This window comes from Tupaia chinensis, unplaced genomic scaffold (genome assembly GCF_000334495.1).
Source record: "Tupaia chinensis unplaced genomic scaffold, TupChi_1.0 Scaffold143756_1, whole genome shotgun sequence".
Lineage (NCBI taxonomy): Eukaryota > Metazoa > Chordata > Mammalia > Scandentia > Tupaiidae > Tupaia > Tupaia belangeri.
Genome location: NW_006203605.1, coordinates 1,158,953 through 1,180,618, shown reverse-complemented (window position 1 = coordinate 1,180,618; position 21,666 = coordinate 1,158,953). Strand labels below are relative to the sequence as shown.

The 21,666-nt window shown below is 46.9% G+C and overlaps 1 protein-coding gene and 1 pseudogene across 5 annotated transcripts in view; one reads left to right on the top strand and one right to left on the bottom strand.

Moving 5' to 3' along the window:
- The window catches only part of BBS9 (Bardet-Biedl syndrome 9), a 296,326-nt gene that overhangs the window by 2,450 nt on the left and 272,210 nt on the right, over positions 1–21,666 (top strand). For 4 of the 5 annotated variants that reach the window (XM_027766864.1, XM_027766861.1, XM_027766860.1 and 1 more), the window contains one exon: positions 15,538–15,660. In XM_027766864.1, the coding sequence (XP_027622665.1) occupies positions 15,549–15,660 (112 nt within the window). In that variant the 5' untranslated portion in view covers positions 15,538–15,548. Of the gene's footprint in view, positions 1–6; positions 248–15,537; positions 15,661–21,666 lie in introns of those variants that run through there. The other variant, XM_027766859.1, reaches the window with a different exon arrangement.
- On the bottom strand, positions 1,168–2,315 carry LOC102502227 (28S ribosomal protein S23, mitochondrial pseudogene; annotated as a pseudogene).

Here is a 21,666-nt window from a genome sequence, read left to right as displayed (position 1 = left end):
GCTTCCCGCTCGGGTGGCGGCCGTCTCCTTTGCCGGTGTCGGGAGTTGCGGGTGCCGCCTGCGCCTCCCGGCCGTGACGCGCCGCAGCTGCGCACCGGAGGCCGGAGCAGGAGTGGAGCCCGCGGTTTTCTCTACACCCTCCGTTCCCCTGCCTGGGTCCGCCACTGGGACCTGGACAGGCGCCCTGGAAGGAAAGTCTGCGGGGAGTCGCGCGGTGAGGGCGGCGAGCCCTCCTGGCCGGCCTCAGGTAGGAGCGGTCCGGGGTCTGAGCTCGGGTCGTCCACGTCCTCTCTGCTCAGTGCTCTAGGAGGTGATCTGTCTCAGGAATGGAGGGAGTGGATTCCCAGCATGAGCGCTTGGAGAAAGGAGAGTAGGGTTTGTGAGGATCCCGTGGGGGACTGTTACCTAGTGCACGAGCGTCCTCCTCCAGGGACACGCAGCAGGTCTGTGAGCCAAGGAAGGGGCAGCGCAGTGCTCAGCCTCCCACTGCAGAGTGCCTGTGCTGATCCCCCAATCCTTGTAATAGGATTATTGTTCTCTTTAGTTTGCTGACCGCAGCAGTTTAGAATAAGCGAGGTGCTTTATTAGCACCCTTTTCTCTGAATCACGTCCCGGAATTGACTTTGTGTTTTTCTTTCTTTCTTTTTTTTTTTTTTTTTGTATCTCACCTTTATTTTACAAATGAAACTGTATCTCATTTGTTCACACGTCTTGTACACACATACACAACTCGAAAGATGCTGGAGGGAAAGGTGTGAGTTTTAACTACAGTCTGCCAGCATTCACAGAAGGAAAGATGTTCTAACACACTAGCAACACGCAAAGGAATAGTCACGGGTATTTTTTGGGGAGGAGTTGTAATTGGTCTGATCTATTATTTAGAAGTAGTAACAAAATGAAACTTCATTTTAAAAATAGCCTACCTGTTATTTCGGAGAGTTCTGAGGGTTCATGTGTCCTGCTTAAGTTACAACCGTATGCATGTTTACTGTACAATTTATTTTTAGAGAGATTTTTGCTATAGGGTTCATGCTTTCACTGGAGAGACAGAGAGATAGAAAGTGAGAAATCACCCCCAGGGGGCATGGCCACACTGCAGTTCCTTCTCCTCCTCCTCCATTCTCCCTTTGGGATCTTGGGCTCGCACGCACATGTGCCCAGCGAGAGGTTTTTTTTATTTTCTTTTTTTTTTTAACTGCTAGGGAATTCTTTATTTAATAATGTCCTAACAGAAGAGTTCCACAACTGCTTCTTTGAACCAGGATACTGAGCTTTATCACAGCTCTGTAACAGGAGCAGAAAGGAAGCACACATCATATCCATGGACAGTCATACAGTTAGAGACAGCCGGGCCTTCACCTGGGGAGCTCAGGCAGTGGTTGGTGTGCCCGTGTGCTGGCCCTGCAGGGAGGTGAGCGACCTTCTGCCTTGCTCCAGGTGTCTGCACGTGCTGGTCCTGTGGAACTTCTTTCTGAGGCTGGTGTTCTTCCCGTGCAGTTGGGGGTCTCTCACTCATCTGTTCAGCTTTGCGGGAAATGTGACTGCCTTCCTGTTGGGTCCTCGCTTCTCCTGCTCATGTTTCCACAAATAACTTCTCTTCATCTGTTTCTCCGAGGTTCTGTAGCTCCATGTACTTCTCCACAAACCGTTGACAGGTAGACTTGAAGATTGAATTGAACAGATCAAAAACTTTTTATCAGATCCGTAGGCTGAATAAAATTTTGCTCTAATCCGATCCTCTTTGTAAAAGATGTCCTGGATGGCAGGTTTGGCTTTGCCGTGTCGGAAGCCGGGCCTTCAGAAGATCGGCTCTCTCAGCGGGGGAAAGGTGTCATCTATGTCATACCAGAGGGGCTGCTCCTTCAACACCACAGATGGAATCTGGTCCCGAGTCTGAGAGAAGATGGCTCCCAGGGTCTCCAGCTGGCTGCCTGCCGGTCTACGCCTGGGACACATGGCAACTGGTCCATACCCGAACCGGAAGTCCCCAGCGAACATTTTAAGCTCAAAACACAGTCAACTGTGTGGCAGTCTAGCGACGTAACCATTATGCCATCTGCTGGTCCTGGTACAATTTCTTGATTAAAATACTCATTGAAGAGAAAAAAAAATCCAATAGCAATAATACACAGTAGTTTTTAAAGTTTTATGCCTTGGAGCTTAAACCTCTTTCCCACTGTATAAGGTGGCAGGTGAAAAAGTTGCGAAGCAGGACACTAAGGAGAAGAAACCTGAAGCAAAGAAGGCTGATGCCAGTGGCAAAATTAAAAAGGGTGACCCCAAGGCTAAAAGGCCCAAGAAGGGGAAGCCCCATTGCAGCTGAAACCTGGTCCTAGTCTGGGGCATTAGCAGATACTCCCAGTCTGCCTTATATTCTAGGAAAAAGGCCATGTACAAGAGGAAACACTCGGCCACTAAATCCAGGATTACAAAGAAAAAGGAGAAGGTTCTTGCCACTGTCACGAAACCAGTTGGTGGAGACAAGAAGGTGGTACCTGAGTGGTTGAACTTTGCAAAATTCTGGGTGTTATCCTACTGAAGATATGCCTCAAAAGCTGTCTCTGCTTCTCTGTCTGGTGAGTGCATGCGCCCTATAACAAAAGCCTCTCCAAAAAAAGAAAAAAAAAAAAAGCTGTCGAGCCACGGCAAAAAACCCTTCAGTCAGCATGTGAGAAAGCTGCAAGCCAGCATCAGTCCTGGGAGTGTTCTGACTATCCTCACTGGATGCCACAAGGGCAAGAGAGTGAATTTCCTGAAGCAGCTGAGCAGTGGCTGCTATTGTGCCTGGACCTCTGGCCCTCAATCGCGTTCCACTGCATAGAATGCACCAGAAATCTGTCATCACCACCTCCACAAACACTGATATTAGCAAAGTAAAATTCCCAAAGCACCTCACTGATGCTTACTTCAGGAGAAAGCAGCTACGGAAGCCCAGGCAGCAGGGAGGTGAGATCTTTGACACAGAAAAGGAGAGATACCAGATTACAGAGCAGCGCGAAGTTGATCAGACAGCTGTGGACTTGCAAATTTTACCAAAAATCAAAGCTGTTCCTCAGCTCCAGGGCTGCCTGGGGTCTGTGTTTGCACTTACAAGTGGGGTTTATCCTCATGAATTCGTGTTCTTAATTTCTTACCAAGAAATTAAATAACTGATCATAAAAAAATAAAATGCCATATAATATGTAGTTTTATACCTGAGAATACTTTCAAATAACTGAAAAACAGTTGAAACACACAGAGCTGTCAGACATCCCTTCTGATTAGTAACATTTCTATTAAAGATTGCTCTCAGGACCGCAGATGAGATGGTGTAATGATTACATTGCTGGACTCCCATGTATTCGACCATGGTTCAAGTCCTGAACCTAGTGGCTTAAAACTCGTGTCTAGCGTGTTTGTTGTGTGTGTGCCCAGGATCCCGGGAGGAGAATGGAGAAGGGATTGCGGTATGGGGGGGTGACTCCTGTCTCTCTGTCTCTCTGGTCAGTGCCCATGCCCTATTGCAAAACTCTCAAAAAAAGACTAAAGCCAAAGATTTCTCTCAACTTTTTGGATGTCCCAATTACATTTTCGGTCCAGAGATTTGATTGACATTGTAATTTTGTCATCCTCAGAATACCGTCACCACCACCCCCTCATTCCTGTCACTGCCGTCACTACTGTTGTTACTGTTATAACAATGTCTTTTTCAAGCTCCTGGGGTCAGGATTTGACTCCTGCTCAGCCATGTGGGATCTGGCTCCCTTAAACACTAGGCTATTGGGCTGGCCCAAAAGCAGTATTGTTCTACCTCTAGATGTATTTGTCATCCTTCCAGGGAAACCTGATTCCTTCTGTCTGAAATTAGAGGCAACACCAGCATATCCTGGAGAAAGTAAAGCTCCAGATATGAACACCGCCCGCTGCAGGGCCATAGCCTCCAGCCCAGAGCCTGCCTTCAGAACCTGTGATCCTCTCACAGTTTGCTTTGAGGTCGTCATCGCCACAGTTATTTTCCACTCCCCCTTGCTGACGATGGGAATGGTTCAGTGAGGTCGTCTCTTAAATGAAGCCTGATCCTGAGCACACTTGACATGGGAGATAACGAGCCTGTACACACATGTTAAGGGCTGCCTGATAGCTGCATCTCACGGAGCACCTGTGGTTGGAATCCCAACCTGTGGCTTGAAAATATGGGACCAGCAGATGGCATAATGGTTATGTCGCTGGGCTCTTACCTGGCCGACCCTGGTTTGAGTCCTAGACCTGATGGCTTGATACTCATGCTGGGCATGTGTGTGCCCAAAATCCCCAGTGAAGAATAGAGGAGAAAGGATTGCAGTGTGGCCATTTATTAATTAAATAACTGATCATAAAAAAATAAAATGCCATACAATATGTAGTTTTATACCTGAGAATACTTTCAAATAACTAAAAAACAATTGAAACACACAGAGAGGGTGTCTCTCCCTTTTGCTCTCTGTCTTTCTGGTGAGCTCACATACTCTATAACAATACTCTCTTAAAAAAACCCAAAACAGAGAGAGAAACATGCTGGGTATACCCATTGAGGGGTGATTTCTCCTTTCTTTTCTCTTTGGTGAGCACATGCACCCTCTGGCAGTAAACAAACAAGCAAACAAAAGCAACAAGAAAACCAGAATGAAAGTGTCAAGTAATAATTATGGAAGGGAATTTCTAGAATTTAGGAGCTAAAGAGATTATCTCCCATTTCTTCTAATAAAGCATTAAAATTAATTTTTTGTGCCTGGTTTTAGGGATAAACCTGTTAAAACCATCAAATTATTGTTTTCTTTGTTTTTAGTTGTTTCTCCTATAGGGCACATGTGTTTGCCAGAGAGAGAGAGAGCGAGAGAGGGAGAGCGAGAGATATCACTGCTCTGCTCCCAAGAGAGATGGCCATTGCTGCAATCCCATGCCCTCCACACTCCTCTTGGGATTTTTGGCACACGTGCACACATGACCAGTGTGTTCATTAAGGCACCAGGTCTGGGACTTGAACTGTGAAGTCCACCTTGTGGGATCCAGCTGCCTTAACAACCATGGCATAGGCTGAGAAACACATACTTGCTTTCTAATCATCCTTTAACACTTTATATCTAAATGTGTATAATAGTTATCTGCAATAAGAATTTGTGATGAGAGTTAATGTGAAAAGAACTGTTTTTGACGTCTACATGAGGAGTTGCATGGCAGTGGGTGCGTGGCCCTCTGTGTGGCGCTCTGGTGTGGCAGTGGGCACAACCCTGCAGGTGGTCTCATAGCTCTCCCCGTTGGTCTCCCTGCTTTCTTCCTGACCTCTCACTCCTGTATCTCTCTCACCCAACTGCTCATCTTAATATCTCAACATCAAGGCTTTATGTTTCTGAATTTGGCATACAAACCAGCATTTTGTTTCTTTTATTTTATGGCTAATCTTACTTTTTTTTGATAGGGTGTTATGACTTTTAGGAGAAAAGAAAATTTACTTTGCTTATCTTCTGAATTTATTTTGTTAACTTATTGTTCTTGAATTGCATAAATGTGTTCACAATACAGTGGTACCCTATTTTTAAAAGAGTGAAATTAAATTTCTGTATCTTTATTACAGGAACCTGTACACATAAAAGATACATGAAAACAATAAATTGAACCCCAAAGTATTCCACATTCACTGCTTTTTTTTGGTATTATTTTCATTCTTCTCGTTTTTAGTCATGATAGAGTGTGTGCGTGTTTGTGTGGAGGAGAGGGGCAGAGTGAGAGGGGCCCTCCCTCCAGCTCTCTGGCCATTGGATCCGGGGCTCACGCATGTGCCTGGTGTGTCTCAGGCCCACCAGGCTCAGGGTGCACACTGTGGTTGCCGTGTGGGATCTGTCTCTGTGACTCCGTGAGCAGTATGTTACAACTGTCTGTGCATGGAGCCAGCCAACATTTAATCTTTCAAAAATATAGATGGGACCAGCAGATGGCATAATGGTTACATTGCTGGATTCCCGTGTAGTCAACCAAGGTTCAAGTCCCAGACCTGGCGGCTTAAAACTCACGCCAGGCGGATGTGGAGTGTGCCCAAAATCCCGAGAGGAGAAGGGATTGCGGCATGGCTGTTCCCCGTGGGGGGTGATGTCTCACTTTCTGTCTCTCTTGTCTCTCTGGCAAGTGCACTCGCCGTAGAGCAAAAAATCTCTCTCTCTAAAAAAAAAAATGTAGCTTTAGGGTCCAGAAGGTTAAGGTGTTGGACTCTCACATGGCTAACTGCGGTTCAAGTCCTGGATCTGAAGGCTTGCTGTCTTACCTTCCCTCTCTCTCTCCGTTTCTCTATGGTGCATTAAAAATAATGGTAGTTAAGTATAAATAAAAATTAAGTAATTATTTTAAAATGTTCATTTAAAAATACAGCTTTATAGAACCAGTTCCTATGGTTAAAGGAGAAAAATCCCATATGGCTGACCTCATGGCCATTTGATTTCTGGACGTGGAAGCTTGAAAAACATGCTGGACGAATGTGCCTATGTGCCCAAGTCCTGCAAGGAGGGAGACGAAGGAGAAGGGTTGCACCATGACCACTCCCGTGGGTGTGGGGTGTTTCCTCTTCTCTCTGTTTGGCAGGAGCATATGCACTCCTGCGGGGGTGAGGGAGGTACACACACACTCACCTTTATTGAAATATAATTTACAAACCATAGAATTCACCCATGTACAGCATAAAATTAAACTTTTTTCTTTCCTTCTTTCTTTTTTTTTCTATAGGACATGTTTGCTCGCCAGAGAGACAGATTCATAGCGAGAGGGAAAGTGAGGAATCATCCCCAAGGCGGGAGGGATGGCCACTCCACAGTGCCGTACTCAGACATGCCTTGTGTGAGTTTCAAGCCACTGGATCCAGGACTCTCCACACAGCTGGCCATGTGTGATCCACCCACCTTAACCTCCACGCCTCCTGCTGGCATGATACTCTTTTTCTTTTATTTATTTATTTTTTAGTGGTTGTTGCCTTAAGGAACGTATACTTGCTGGAGAGAGAGAGAGAGACAGAGACAGAGATAGACACAGACAGACACAGACAGACAGACAGACAGAGACAGACAGACAGTGAGAAGGAAAATGAGAAATCAGCCCCCGGGGGGTGGGGATGGCCATACTGCAGTCCTTTTTCTCCCATTCTCCTCCTGGGATCTTGGGCATGCACGCACATGCCTGATGTGATTTTTAAGCTACTGAGTTTGGGACTTGAACCATGGTCAGCCATGTGGGAGTCTAGCAACACAAATGCGATGCCATTTGATGGCCCTGGTATTTGATTTTTAATGAAGTCTATTTATTTATTTATCCCATGGGAGAGAGACAGAGAGCTAAAGAGAGAAGGAGGAGGGCCCTCATAAGGGTCCCTGCCTCGACCCCACCCTCCCCATACTCCCGGCAGTCCAGACGGTGGGCACCCGTATCTGCCCGGCACACCTAGGTTGGCCTGGGGCAAACCTTGGTCGTACACTTGGTCTCTGGCGTTGGAGAGCATATTACCACCACTGTGTCACCATGCTGGGCCTCTGATCCGTTTGAGTTAACCTTTAAAATGTCTAAGATTAGGGTCCAATTCCGTCCCTCTCACATGGCTGTCCAGTTGCCCTAGCACCTGTGGTCGTAGTTCCCCGTTGCAATGGGGTCTTGCACCCGTGTTGAGAATCAGCCCTCCATAGAGGGATAGTTTTATTTCGGGGTTCTCCGTTCTTTCCATTTATCTCCATTCTGTCCTTATCTAGGGCTATCCATTCTTTCCTTGTTTTTAAATTCACTCGCCACAGACAGACGGAACCACCTGTGGGGAGTGGTCAGGCTGCAGTCTCTTCTCCAGCTCCTGCTCCCTTTGGGATTCTGAGCATGCCTGCATGTGTGCTGGCAGTATTTGCAAGCCGTGGGGTCCAAATCTTGAACTACAGGATTGGCGCTGTGAGATCCAGCTCCCTCGACACCAGCGTGGGCTGGTCTGCCGGGGTCCAGCCTCGGTGGGGGTGGGTTGACTTGTCAGAGGTGGTGCAGGTGAACAAAATTAGGCTGAAACCTCAATACTTTTTTTTCTTTTGAGAGATTTTCACTGTAGGGCGCGTGCGCTCGCCAGACAGACAGAGAGAGACATAGGGACAGAAAGCGAGAAATCACCCCCCAGGGGGGATGGTCACGCCGCAATCCCCTCTCCTCCATTCTCCTCTCGGGATCTTGGGCACGCACGCACACGCGCCCGGTGTGAGTTTTAAGCCACCAGGTCCGGGACATGAACCGCAGTCGACTACGTGGAAATCCAGTGACATAGCCATTACGCTAACTGCTGGTTCCCAAACCTCAATACTTTTTAGCATGTTTTCAGCTGGCTAAAGTAAGAGCAAAACTCCAGACCGCTCGCTAGTGGCTATCAAACACACGTATTTATTGAGGGATGTCTTACAGGAGTAGGAGGGGTGAGGGGGAAATAAAAGATTTACTTTACGAAACAGGAATTCAAGGCACAGGAACAATAATCATAAAACATGATGTCTGTCTTGTTTGATTAGGTATAATCACAGTTCTCAGGATGAAGGAGTCTATTTGTCTGGTACATTTTCTTCTTAAATCTTGATTACTGTACAGGGCCTTTTTGGGTGAGAGGGTCTTGTAGCTCAGGAGACAACACAGGGTGTTTTATTAGCAGTTTTTCATAGTTAACAGCACACGGGGAGAAACTGTAGTTAGGTACTGTCTGTTGCTTGCCCAAACCAGATAAGAACTTTCAGCTAAGATAGTTACTCTTCCCCCTGGAGCCTTCAGGTTTGTTTATTCTGTTGCTGTTAGCCAGATCTGTCCTTCCTCTATTAACCCACGAGTCCCTGTATTTATTTGCTAAATTCTTTGTCTGTTAATCAGTGAATTCTTGTGGTAATTTGGCCTAATATAAGTTAACTTTGGCCTGTAGCTTTAACAAGAGGTGTTTACATAAAACTAGCCTTAAACTAACTTAGTCTACGTATATTACTAACACTAATTTGGCTTATACTAACTCAACATATGTTAATTTCAGCTTAAAACAGGCAGATGGGGGAGCCTGTCTCAGGTTTCCTGACCCTACCATAGATCACTAATTGGCTTATTGTGAAGTTTCAATAAGGGGGTGTCCTGGGCCAGTTTTGGGCCTAAAAGGTTATTTTTAGGCTTATGTTAAATGTATCTTGAAGGGCCTTCCAAAGGTCAAGAAGATTTCTGCCTAGATGTGACTTCAGTACACCCTCTATTGTGACTGTGCCAGGGTGAAGCATTGTAATTAACAGTAGGTGGTCAGAGCAAAGGGGAGCAGTCAGGGGACTTTTGGAAAATTTTATCATATACTCAGGATGTATAAGAGAGCTATGTAATTCTTTTATAGTAGTATATCAGGGAGTCGGGGGCGGGGGTCGCTTCCCAGCAAGGCTACCACAGTTTCTGGAGCATATAGCAAGCGGCCTTGCCAACATGCTAAATTGACCCAAGTTTTGTTCCTAGGTGTGGGGGGGCGGCGCGTGCGTACAGAGCGGCCTTGCCAACATGCTAAACCGACCAGAGTGGTGCTTAAAGGTCAAAAGCTCAAAACAGATCCTGGGGCCCTACTGGGTAGGACTCCTCCACTGGTCCAGCGTTGGTGTTTAAGGTAGTGCTCTGCCCCGGGCTGTGTCTTTATGCTGGTCGTCCAATTGTAGGTTTCTTTTTTTAGAGGGATTTTAGCTATAGGGCACATATGCTCACTAGAGAGAAAGAGAGGGATGGACAGAAAGCGAGAAATCACCCTCTGGGGGGATGGCCGTGCCACAGTCCCTTCTTAGTTCTCCTCTCAGGATTTTGGGCATGCATGCACACGTGCCTGGTGTGTTTCAAGCCACCTGATCCAGGACTTGAACCTTGGTCGACTATATGGGAGTTCAGTGATGTAACCAGTATGCCATCTGCTGGTCCCCCCTTTTTTTCCTAGGGTGTGTACTAACCAGAGAGAGACCGAGACAATGAGAGGGAAAATGAGAAATCACCCCCAGGGGGGATGCTCGGCTGCAGCTCCTTCTCCATTCTCCTTCTGTGATCTTGTATACACACTTGCATGTGCCTGGCATGATTTTCAAACTACTGGGTCTGGGACTCAAACTGCATTCAGCCCTGTAGGAGTCTAGCGATGTAAGCGCTATGCCATCTGCTGGCCCCCAATAATAGGTTTTTACAAAAATACTTAGAGAGAAAGAGAAGGAGGAGGAGAGAGGGAGGAAGAGAAAGATAAAAAGGAGAGAAAAAGATCAGTCTTTTAAAAATTTGCAATAGAGTGTATGCACTCACTGGAGAGAGTGAATGAGAGAGCCCTAACCCTTACCCCTAGGGAGGATGACCTGCCGCAATCCCTTCTCCTTGTGGGTTCTGGGAATGCATGCACACGTGCTCTGGGTGTTTTTCAAGCTGCTGAGTCCAGGACTTGAACTGCTTAGTCAGTCACGTGGGCTCCAGATGCTGTTGGACAGGGTCACACCGTGTCACAGCCTCCTGCCCTAGCCCCTCAGCTGGGACCTCAGGCGTGCGCGTCAGCCCAGCCTGTTGAGGTGGGGCCCCCTGTGTGGCCTCAGCCTCTGAGTAGCAACACCTTAGTGACGTGTACCTCTGTGGCAGAGCGCTGGTGCAGCCTGACTCCGGTCCGGAAGCCGCTCCACGGCTGTGGCTGACAGTGCTGGTGCAGTCACGACTTGTCCGTCAGGCATTGCTCTGAGCCTCCTGCATTCTTTTCCATAGTCCTCACTGTCGCTTTGGGCCGTACTTGAACGCATCTCTGCGGGGTACAGTGTGGCTGTTCAGGACATGCGTACAGCGAGCGACATTTAAATCAGGGACACAGGCACGTTTATCTGACCTCAAGCATTACGTTCTGTTGTGCACATCTACAACAGTGTCCCTGGCGTGTCTCTGCAAACATGTTGAGTTGCGAACAGCAGCTCTATGCTGCTGTGGCACGCTGCCCCGTAGCCTGCCCGCCTGTTTATATGCGTTCCTGTGTCTGTCGGTGCTGCTCTCCCCATGCTCCTGGCCACGTCGGGAATGTGTCTGTTGTCTGTCGTCACTCTCTCTGCTTTTACGCCGTCGAGTCCTTTCCGTGTCCTCATGGCATACGGACCTCTGGGATACCTGACGCGGAAGCTGGAGCGAGCGCCATGCCTGGCCTTCTCACTGGGCCCCATGTGCTCTGGGCCTGCCTCCTTGGTACCTAAGGGCGGCCTGGCTGTTCGCTATGGCTGAGCGGTGTTCCATGCTGTGCACGTGCCGTATTTTTTTAAAGCCAGCTGTCTGTTTTTAGGCTCCTAGGCTGACCTCATGCCCTAGTTGTCATGGAGGTGCTGTGGTAGCCGCAGTGTGCCGCTGAGTGCGTTCCTTCCTGTCCTCTGGGGTCACCGGGTCTGTTCACTCTCTCACCCGGGTCACAGATGGTTTTGTTCATCTCCTGGGATTTTTGTCGGTATGCTCTCATTTACTGACTTTTAAAATGAGCAGTATTTTGAAATGCGGTTTTGGTCGTTGCTGAGGATCCGTGTGTTTTGTCCATCACTACAGGGAGTTGCTGCATTCTCTGGGCCCCTGGTGGACAAGCACTCCCGTTCGTCCTTCCGTACAGACTGTGTCTGCTCTGACACTCAGGCACTTGGTGGGATGCGCACTCCTTCCTGTGAAGGGGGCTCCCTCACTGCAGTGTCAGCCGCTTCCCCGCCCAATGGTTGCCGCATGCTCAGACCCCATTCAGGACATGCGGGTGCTGGGTGGCGATGTCGGCAGGAAGTGGGTAAGATCCGGGTGGGTTGGCATGGAGGGCCGTGGGTGCTGCTGAGAAGCTGGGACTGGGTGGCTAGTTCAGGTCGTCCGCACTCCCCACTCCCTGGAGAGGGAGGAGCTCCTGCAGGCCCAGGTCTGTAGCCCTGGGCCTGCAGGGACTGGCTGCAGGAGGGAGGGAGCTGCCTTCAGCGGAGGAGTGGATCTGGGCGTCTCTGTGGTGCTGGCCAGTGGGCAGGCATGCTGGGCAGGCATTCACAGTGCAGGTGGGCAGAAGCCTGGACAGGCCTGCATGATGCTGGTGCCCTCTGTCCAGGAAGAAGGGGCCCCTGGTGCCCTTGTCCCTCCAGCCAGCCCTCCTCTCCCTTTTTTCTCACTCACTGTGCGGGGAGGTCCCAAGAAACCCTGCTGTAGATGCAAACAGGTGTGGTGAGCTGCCTGGTGCTTCCAGTCTGCGAGGGGCCTGCCAGCCACCTCGCTAGTCCTGCTGTGCTGGCCCACCTGTGTCTTGGGTCCCTGCTCCATTGCCCAGTGTAGCCAGGGCAACCTCTGCACCACCCACAGGGCTTCCTATATTTCAGTGGATCTCAGGGATGCAGAGACCTGGAGGCTGCGGGCCTTTTGCTCCAAGCGGTTGCTCTGTTCTCAGAATGGAGCCACACTGCAGCTGCTCGGGCTCTAGGGGTTGGGATTAAGACCCTTCCCTGGAATTCTGGTGGTTTTACGGATCTCAGGAACTTCCTTTTTCCTGGGCCTGGGTTGGTGCAGAGGGTTAGCTCTGGGACTCCTGCCCACAAGGCTCCGGGGTGCTAGGGGCTCTCCCTCATGCTCTCCATACCCTAGCCGCCTCCGTGCTTTGGTTCTTTGTCTATGCTTTTGTCTTGGATTCCAATAGAAAAACTTCAGATTTATTATTTTTATTTTTAATTTTTGCCATAGGGGGTGTGTGCTCGCTGGGGGCAGGGAGAGGGGGAGAGAGACAGATCTCCCCAGGGGATGGCCATGCCACAGTCCCTTCTCGTCCATTCTCCTCTTGGGATATTGGGCAGCGCACACACCCCTGCTGTGATTTTTAAAATTTTTTTTATTTAGAGAGGATTTTTTTTTTTTTTTCTGTAGGGCAGGTGCACTTGCTGGAGAGACAGAGAGAGACACATACAAAGCGAGAAATCACCCCCTAGAGGGGATAGCCACGTTCACGACAGTCTCTTCCCCTCCATTCTCTTCTCGGGGTTCTGGGCACACACGTCAAATGCACATGTGCCTGGTGTGAGTTTTAAGCTGCAGGTTCGGGACTTAAATAGCAGTTGACTACATGGGAATCCAGTGACACAATCATTACACCACCTGCTGGTCCCAGATTTTTTTTTTTTTTTTTTGAGAGGTTTTTGCTATTAGGACATGCATGCTTGCCAGAGAGACAGAGAGACAGAAAGCAGGAGATCACCCCCTGGGGGGATGACCACTCTGCAGTCCCTTCTCCGTTATCTCAGGATTTTGGGTACACACATGTGGCCGGCCTGAGTTTAAGCCAGGTTCGCGACTCGGACCTCAGTCGGCCACGTGATAGTTCAGCACTTCACCAGTGCGCCACCTGCTGGGCCCTGAATTTCATGCCTTCCCTGGGAGATTTCAAGTGCTCTTCCTTAGGGTTGCTGTTGCTGTGCTGGGAGTTGTTACCTGATGTCTCGATTGCTGGCGGATGATCACTGGGGGCTCTGCCAGTCCCTGTCGTTGCCCCAGGTTCTACTTTTTAAAATTTCAATTGAAACTTAAAAATTACAAAACTGTTTTAAATTTAACTTTATTTGCTTATTTATTGATTTATTTTAATTTGACCAGAGAGGGACAGAGTGAGAGAGAGAGAAAGGGAAAGTGAGAAAACACGCCACCAGGTCTGGGACTTGAACCGTGGTCAGCCATGTGGGAGTCCAGTGCCTTTAACTACCATACCACCTGCCGGCCCTGAAACTTCACATTTTTAAATTAAACATTAAAAAGGATTGACTGTATAACCATCTTTTTAAAAAAAATTTTGCTAGAGAGTGTGTGCGCTTGTCAGAGGGGGGAGGGATGAGACAGCGTGAGAGAGCACTGTATGGGGTGGCCACGCTGCAATCCCTTCTCTTCCATTTCCCCCGTCTTTGCAAAGCTGAGGATGTGCAAACACGTGCATGGTCTTCTTTAATTTGCTGGAGGGTGTGTGTGCTCATCAGAGAGAGAGAGGCGGAGGTGAGAAGGCACCGTTCATGGGGGGTGACCACGCTACACCTCATCCCTTCTCTGGCTCTCCTTGGGGATTTGGGACAGCAGGAGTACGCCTCGGTGTGTTTCCTAAGCTGCAGGTCCCAGCTGGCCATGTGAGATACAGCTCCCTTAACCACCAGGCCATGGAGCTGGCCCAGCCTCTTTTCTTAAGAAATCACCTGTTTGGGGCCAGCAGGTGGTATAGTGGTTAAAGTGCTGGACTCCCACATGGCCGACTGCAGTGTGAGTCCCAAACCTGGAAGCTTGACTCTTGTTGGGTATATGCGATATGTGCCTAAAATCCCAGAAGGAGAATAGAGGAGAAGGGATTGTGACATGGCCCTCCCCCTTGGGGAGTGAGTGATTTCTCACTTTCGCTCTCACCATTTCTCCAGCAAGTGCATGTGCCCTAAAGCAAAAATTTCTCTTAAAAATGAATAAATATAGACCAGTAGATGGCATAATGGTTATGTCTCTGGACTCCTATGTAGTTGACCACAGCTTGAGCCCTGTACCCGGTGGTTTAAACTCATGCTGGGTGCGTGTGCGTATGTGCCCAAAATCCCAAGAGGAAAATGGAGGAGAAGGGATTACGATGTGGCCATTCCCCTGGGAGGTGATTTCTTGCTTTCTGTCTCTCTGTCTCTCTCTACCTCTCCTGTGAGTGCACATGCCCTATAGCAAAAATCTCAAAACAAACAACAAAAATTTAAAAAGTTATTCTTAAAAATAAAAAGAAATTCCCTCGTTGGAGCCAGCTGGTGGTGTGAAGGCACCGGATTCCCACATGACCATGATTAGAGCCCCAGACCTGGAGGCTTGAAAACCATTGCTGGGCACCTGTGGGTGCGTGTTGACAATCCCAGGAGGAGAATGAAGGAGAAGGGATTGTGGCATGGCCATCCTCCCTGGAAGGTGATTTTTTACTGTCCCCCTTCTCTCTCTCTGTCTCTCTGGTGAGCACATGCACCCTATTGCAAAAACCTTAAAGAATAAAGGAAGACCGTGTCTCAAGTGTTCTGTCGTAACCATTCAGGCAGCCTACGCTGGAACAAGTGCTCCCTGTACCTGGGGTGCTCCAGTCCCACTGTCGGTCACTGGGCAACGTTGACCTCACTGACTTAGGAGTTTGTTGTAACGACCTTCTGCAGTCTCATTGCTGACCGAGCTTAGCTAGCAGTGGTAGAATTTGGATCTTGATCCTCCAAAGAATATTTTTTTATGACTGTTCAATTTTCTCCTCAGTGTCTTAGAAGAATTAGCCCAGCATTAATGTGTAAATTCCCAGCTCAGTTTACTGAAGGTGTTGCAAAATATCTAGTTAGTGTTTTTCAACAATTTGGAGACCATTGCTCTCCAATAATTTGCTTTCACATGTATGTATAAAATACAACAAATTAAAGTTCATATAGAAATGTTCTTCTCAGAGGTGTCCCAAGTTTAATTTGCTGTGCTTTAAGAGATAATTAATTCATGTTGTAGAGTGGATTTTTATGATAAAAAATGCTTTCTTTTCAGAGTGAAAGAAAATGTCTTTATTTAAAGCCCGTGATTGGTGGTCTTCTGTTCTGGGCGAGGAGGAGGAGTTTGATCAAGGGTGCCTGTGTCTGGCTGATGTTGACAACAGTGGGAATGGACAAGGTAAACAACTCGTGTCCATGCGTCTGAAAGTTTTAGAGAGGTCAAGTGAAAATGATTTGCTTTTAGAACTATGTATTTTATAGAATTTACTTGAACTGCCACAATTGTATAATAATTAGGAAGGTAGTCTGTCTAAGTAATATTTAGGTAGCAGGCTAATAAATAGAGTTCTTACGTTTTGTTTCTTTTTTGCTGTTGTTTATGTTGTCCTGGTTTGTGATGTTTCTGACATATACTGGAATTTATAAAAAAAAAAATGCTATCATTTTATTATTATTTTTTTTTTAGAGAGATTTTTCCTAAAGGGTCTGTGCACTTCCTGGGGAGGCGGAGAAAGAGAAAGTGAGAAATCACCCTCTGGGGGGATGGCCACGCCGCAATCCCTTCTCCTCTAGGGATCTGGTACATAACGCACATGGGCCCCCTGTCAATCTCAAGCCTCCGGGTCCAGGACTCCTACCGCGGTTGGTCACGTGGGAGTTCGGCCCTGCGCCTTAATTACAACATCACCTGCTGGCCCGTAAATGGTAGTATCTCATCTGTTGAAAAATTTGTTGCAGAAAGAGTTAGTAAAATTTTTTTTTTTTTTTGAGAGATTTTCACTGTAGGGCTCGTGCGCTCGCCAGACAGACAGAGAGAGACATAGAGACAGAAAGCGAGAAATCACCCCCCAGGGGGGATGGTCACGCCGCAATCCCTCCTCCTTCATTCTCCTCTCGGGATCTTGGGCACGCACGCACACGCGCCCGGCGTGAGTTTTAAGCCACCGGGTCCGGGACACGAACCGCGGTCGACTACGTGGGAATCCAGCGACATAGCCATTACGCTAACTGCTGGTTCCCGAGTTAGTAAAATATTTTGAAATTTTAAAAAAGAACATTTTTAAAGAAAAGTTATATGTAATTTTCACTGGACCTGAAAGCCATTCTTACCATAATGAAATTATGACGGCTCCATTTGTTGGTAGAAAACAATTGTTAATGCATTGCTTTCATCATATTATAAGACTAAAGTTCATACCCTATCTTTACTCTTTTTACTCTTGGAGAGATTTTTGCTATAGGGCATGTATGCTCACACCAGGCACATATGTGTGTGTGCCCCAAATTTCAGGAGTAACTAGAGAGAGACAGAGACAGAAAGTGAAAAATCACCCCTGGGAGAAAGGCCCGCCACAGTCCCTCTTCTCAGGTCTACTCCTGGGATTTTAGGCATGCACACAACATACCCAGTGTGATTTTGAAGCCACTGGGTCCAGGACTCAAACCGTGGTCAGCCATGTGGGAGTCCAACACCTTAACCACTACACTACCTGCTGGCCCCTATTTTACTTTTCTTTTCATTTTCATATTTTTAAAGTGGTCTTCAGGATAGTTTAGTTCTATATCATTGCTGTTGAAAATTGTACTTGGTGTAAATTATAATCATTAGCTTGCTTTTTTAGTTTTCCTTTTTACAATTCATATAGTCACTGGTCTCTTAAAAAGAACACTTATTAATAACTATTGTTTCGTTCAGTGGATACAGATATTTTCCCTTACATTGTTCTTTATTCTGTTTCTCTTCATATCATAAAAGTAGAATCTAAGAGAAAAAGTGAAATGAGAAATTATATTGGCAAGGTGTGTGGGACGTACTAGACTGCGTTAAGTACCTTCTACATTATTTCTTTTTCTTTTTTTGGAGAGGTTTTTGCCATAGGGCGCGTGCGCTCGCCAGACAGATGGAGAGAGACAGAGAGACAGAAAGTGAGAAATCACCCCCCAAGGGGGATGGCCACGCCACAGTCTCTTCTCCTCCATTCTCCTCTCGGGAGCTTGGGCACGCACACACACGCGTCTGGCGTGAGTTTAAGTCACCAGGACTCAAACCACAGTTGACTACATAGGAGTCCAGCAACCCCTATTTTACTTTTCTTTTCATTTTCATATTTTTAAAGTGGTCTTCAGGATAGTTTAGTTCTATATCATTGCTGTTGAAAATTGTACTTGGTGTAAATTATAATCATTAGCTTGCTTTTTTAGTTTTCCTTTTTACAATTCATATAGTCACTGGTCTCTTAAAAAGAACACTTATTAATAACTATTGTTTCGTTCAGTGGATACAGATATTTTCCCTTACATTGTTCTTTATTCTGTTTCTCTTCATATCATAAAAGTAGAATCTAAGAGAAAAAGTGAAATGAGAAATTATATTGGCAAGGTGTGTGGGACGTACTAGACTGCGTTAAGTACCTTCTACATTATTTCTTTTTCTTTTTTTGGAGAGGTTTTTGCCATAGGGCGCGTGCGCTCGCCAGACAGATGGAGAGAGACAGAGAGACAGAAAGTGAGAAATCACCCCCCAAGGGGGATGGCCACGCCACAGTCTCTTCTCCTCCATTCTCCTCTCGGGAGCTTGGGCACGCACACACACGCGTCTGGCGTGAGTTTAAGTCACCAGGACTCAAACCACAGTTGACTACATAGGAGTCCAGCAACATAGCCATGATGCCAACTGCTGGTCCCTCTTCTACATGATTTCTGAAGAAGGTCTGGCTCTGCTCTCCCTTCTGAACGAGCTGGGAGAGCTTTTTATTCCCAGAGTGTCTTAGGGTGGCTTCTCAGGAGTTACTAAGCCTGCCTCTGCCCAGCTCTCTGCTAAGGCTGTGGCACTGCTCTGTGGCTCCCTCCCTCCAAATATTTGGCAACATAAAGGGTGATGCCACAAAAATACCTGCCAGAAAGAACAATTTCAAACCCACTTCTGTCTGATCTAAAGCTCAGCTAGTTGGAAACTGGACTTGCCAAGTCTCTGAGTAACACCTAAATGTTCACGCACCCAGTTCTGTTAGTGTTTTGCACGGGGTGCCACCAGTGGGTTACCAATATGCTCAGATATGGCTTTTGCTGAGTTTGCAACCAGCTGTGATCCGCTTCTGTTTTCCCAAGCATGCTACCCTAAAACCACTGCGTGTATGTGTCCTACATAGATGAAAACACTGAACACCTACATTGTGATTATCATTTATCAAAAGTAGTATACATATATTGTATATGAAAGTCTTATATATACAAGATCCTGTAAGAGTGTGGTCTCTGGGGGTGGGTGGGCTGGTGGGGCTTAGGTTTCTAAGTATTTTTTTAGAAGTTCATTTATCTTTTTTTTTTTTTTTTGGAGAGGTTTTCGCTATAGGGCACATGCGCTCGCCAGACAGACAGAGACAGAGAGACAGAAAGCGAGAAATCACCCCCCAGAGGGGATGGTCACGCCACAATCCCTTTTCCATTCTCCTCTCGGGATCTTGGGTACGCACGCACATGCGCCCGGCGTGAGTTCTAAGCCACCAGGTCCGGGACGCGAACTGCGGTCGACTACGTGGGAATCCAGCGACATAGCCATTACGCTAACTGCTGGTTTCCAAAGTTCGTTTATCTTGAGAGAGAGAGAGCAAGCGAGCAAGTGCGCGTGCCTCAGCAGGGTCTTAGCACAACTGCACCTCCACATATTCTTCCCCATCTGCAGTGGGCGGCAACTGTGTGAACTCACTGCCTCTGAGGTAGTAAGGGCCTCTGGGTGAGATCCCTTTCCCGTTACTTAGCTGTGGGCCTTTTTCAGTACCCCTCCACTTCTAGACTAGGCGGTGTGTTTAGTATTCACAAAGAAGAGAGGGTTCTGGCCTCAAGAACCACTTTTTTTTTTAGAGATTTTGCTACAGGGCATGTGCGCTCGCCAGACACAGAGAGAGAGACAGAGAGACAGAAAGCGAGAAATCACCCCCTTTCCCCCCTCCCGGGATGGCCATGCTGCAATCCCTTCTCCTCCATCCTCCTCTCGGGATCTTGGGCACGCACACACACGCGCCCGGCGTGAGTTTTAAGCTACTGGGTCCGGGACGCAAACCGCGGTCGACTACGTGGGAGTCCAGCGACATAGCCATTACGCTAACTGCTGGTTCCCAAGAACCACTTTTTAAAATGTTGACATGAACACATAGGAAACATTACATAGTAAATTCAGGAAGTCACATGGGGACCATAGTCCTCTGTTTTGCAAGTGATTACAAGGCTAGTTAGTTTTTCTTTCTTTCTTTCTTTTTAAAAATAATTATTTAATTTTATTTTTGATGATGATTACTAATATTTTTAAAAATGACGTACAGGGGGGACCAGCAGTTAGCATAATGGCTATGTCGCTGGAGTCCCATGTAGTCGACCGCGGTTCGAGTCCCAGGCCCAGTGGCTTAAACTCAGGCCGGGCGCGTGTGTGTGCGTGCCCAAGATCCCAAGAGGAGAATGGAGGAGAAGGGATTGCGGCTTGGCCATCCCCCCTGGGGGATGATTTCTCTCTTTCTGTCTCTGTCTGTCTGGCAAGCGCACACGCCCTATAGCAAAAAAAAAACAAAAAACAAAAAACAAAACTCTCAAAAAAAGAAAAAAAGAAAAAAAAAGTGCTACAGGGCATGCATGCTCACCAGAGAAAGACAGAAAGAGAGAGCAGGAAAGTAAGAAATCAAGCTGCCAGGTCCAGGATTCTAACCGGGGTTGGCCACGTGGGAGTCCAGCACCTTAACTACCATGCCACCTGCTGGCCTCTTTATTTTAAAAGTTTGGACTAGACTTCTTTCGACTGGGACTCCTGGTCTTGGGTGGGAGACGAAGGGACAGGGAAGTGGTTGAAGCCTTCATTTCTGAGTGGTCCGGTTGAAGCCTTCTTTCTGAGCTGACCCGGGTTGAAGCAGCAGGGAAGGGCCCTGGGGCACCCTGGGGCTCACCCAAGCCCTCTCAAGCCCTCCAGGCCCATATGGGGTGAAGAAGAGGCCCTGGTTTCTGTGAATCAGTTAGGACAGTACAGATAAAGGTCGCTCTCGTCCCGAGAGGTGAGAACGAACCCCACGTACTGGCTCTCTGTGTGGGAAAGCAGCGAAGTGCAGCCTCAGGTCCAGACCTGTATTTAAGTAAGTGAGCTGCGTTCGTTGGCTCCGAGAAGAGACAGTTGAGGAATAGTAGAAGAGCCTTTAAGTTATACTGATCAACTCCAACTCTGTAAAACCCACTGGACCGTAACATGAGCAAAGGTGAGTGTTAAACAAGGCTGTGGTAGGAATCACTACATTTGTATATTTGAGGTTTTTGGCACTGGATTTTGGAAACTACTGTAAGTCTAGCCTAGGTACCGTATTGATTTTTTTTCTTTTTGTTGGGGAGATAGAAAATCCCATTGGTTTCCAATATAATGTCCCTCCCTGTACATCTTAGGGAAGCAGATAGGTGTTTCTCATTTTGTAAGGAAATATATTAACTTTATTATTATTTTTTTAAATTTGTTGTTTATTTACTTGTTTTACATACTTTTACTGGACATCACCACAGTATACAAAATGTGATTTTTCCAGCCAGAATACACTGTAAAGTGACTTAATCATCCATGTTATTGTCAACAAATAACTTTCTATTTCTTGTTTCTTGTGTATATATACATATATATTTCCCCCTATTTCTCACCCTCTGCCATTTCCTATTCTCCTCCCACCCTTTCTCTGGTTTCTGCAGTTGCTTTCCATTTCTTTATTCTTTTCTACATTGTAGTGATTCACAAAATATATTAATTAATCTAAATACTTTCCATAGTAAGTTCAGCTGATATATACATGTCTGTGAACAAAAGTTGACTTTAGGCATGAAACTGTGGATAAGCTGAATATACTATAAAGTAGCACATAGGTGAGGCTATATAGCTTACTGTGGTTACTAAACAGGTATTTTTTAAATACTTTTTTAGAGTTATTTTATTTAACTTTATTTATTAATTAATTTTAATTTTACCAGAGAAGAACAGAGAGAGAGAGAGAAAGTGAGAAAGCAAGCCACCAGGTCTGGGACTCAAACTGCTTGGCCATGTGGGAGTGCAGTGCCCTTAACCAACACGCCACTTGCTGGCTCCACATTTTTTAATTTTAAAAAAGGCTGTTTTAGCTTTAATAAATCAAAATTAAAAAATGTTAAGAGAACTTTGCTTAGTACTTAA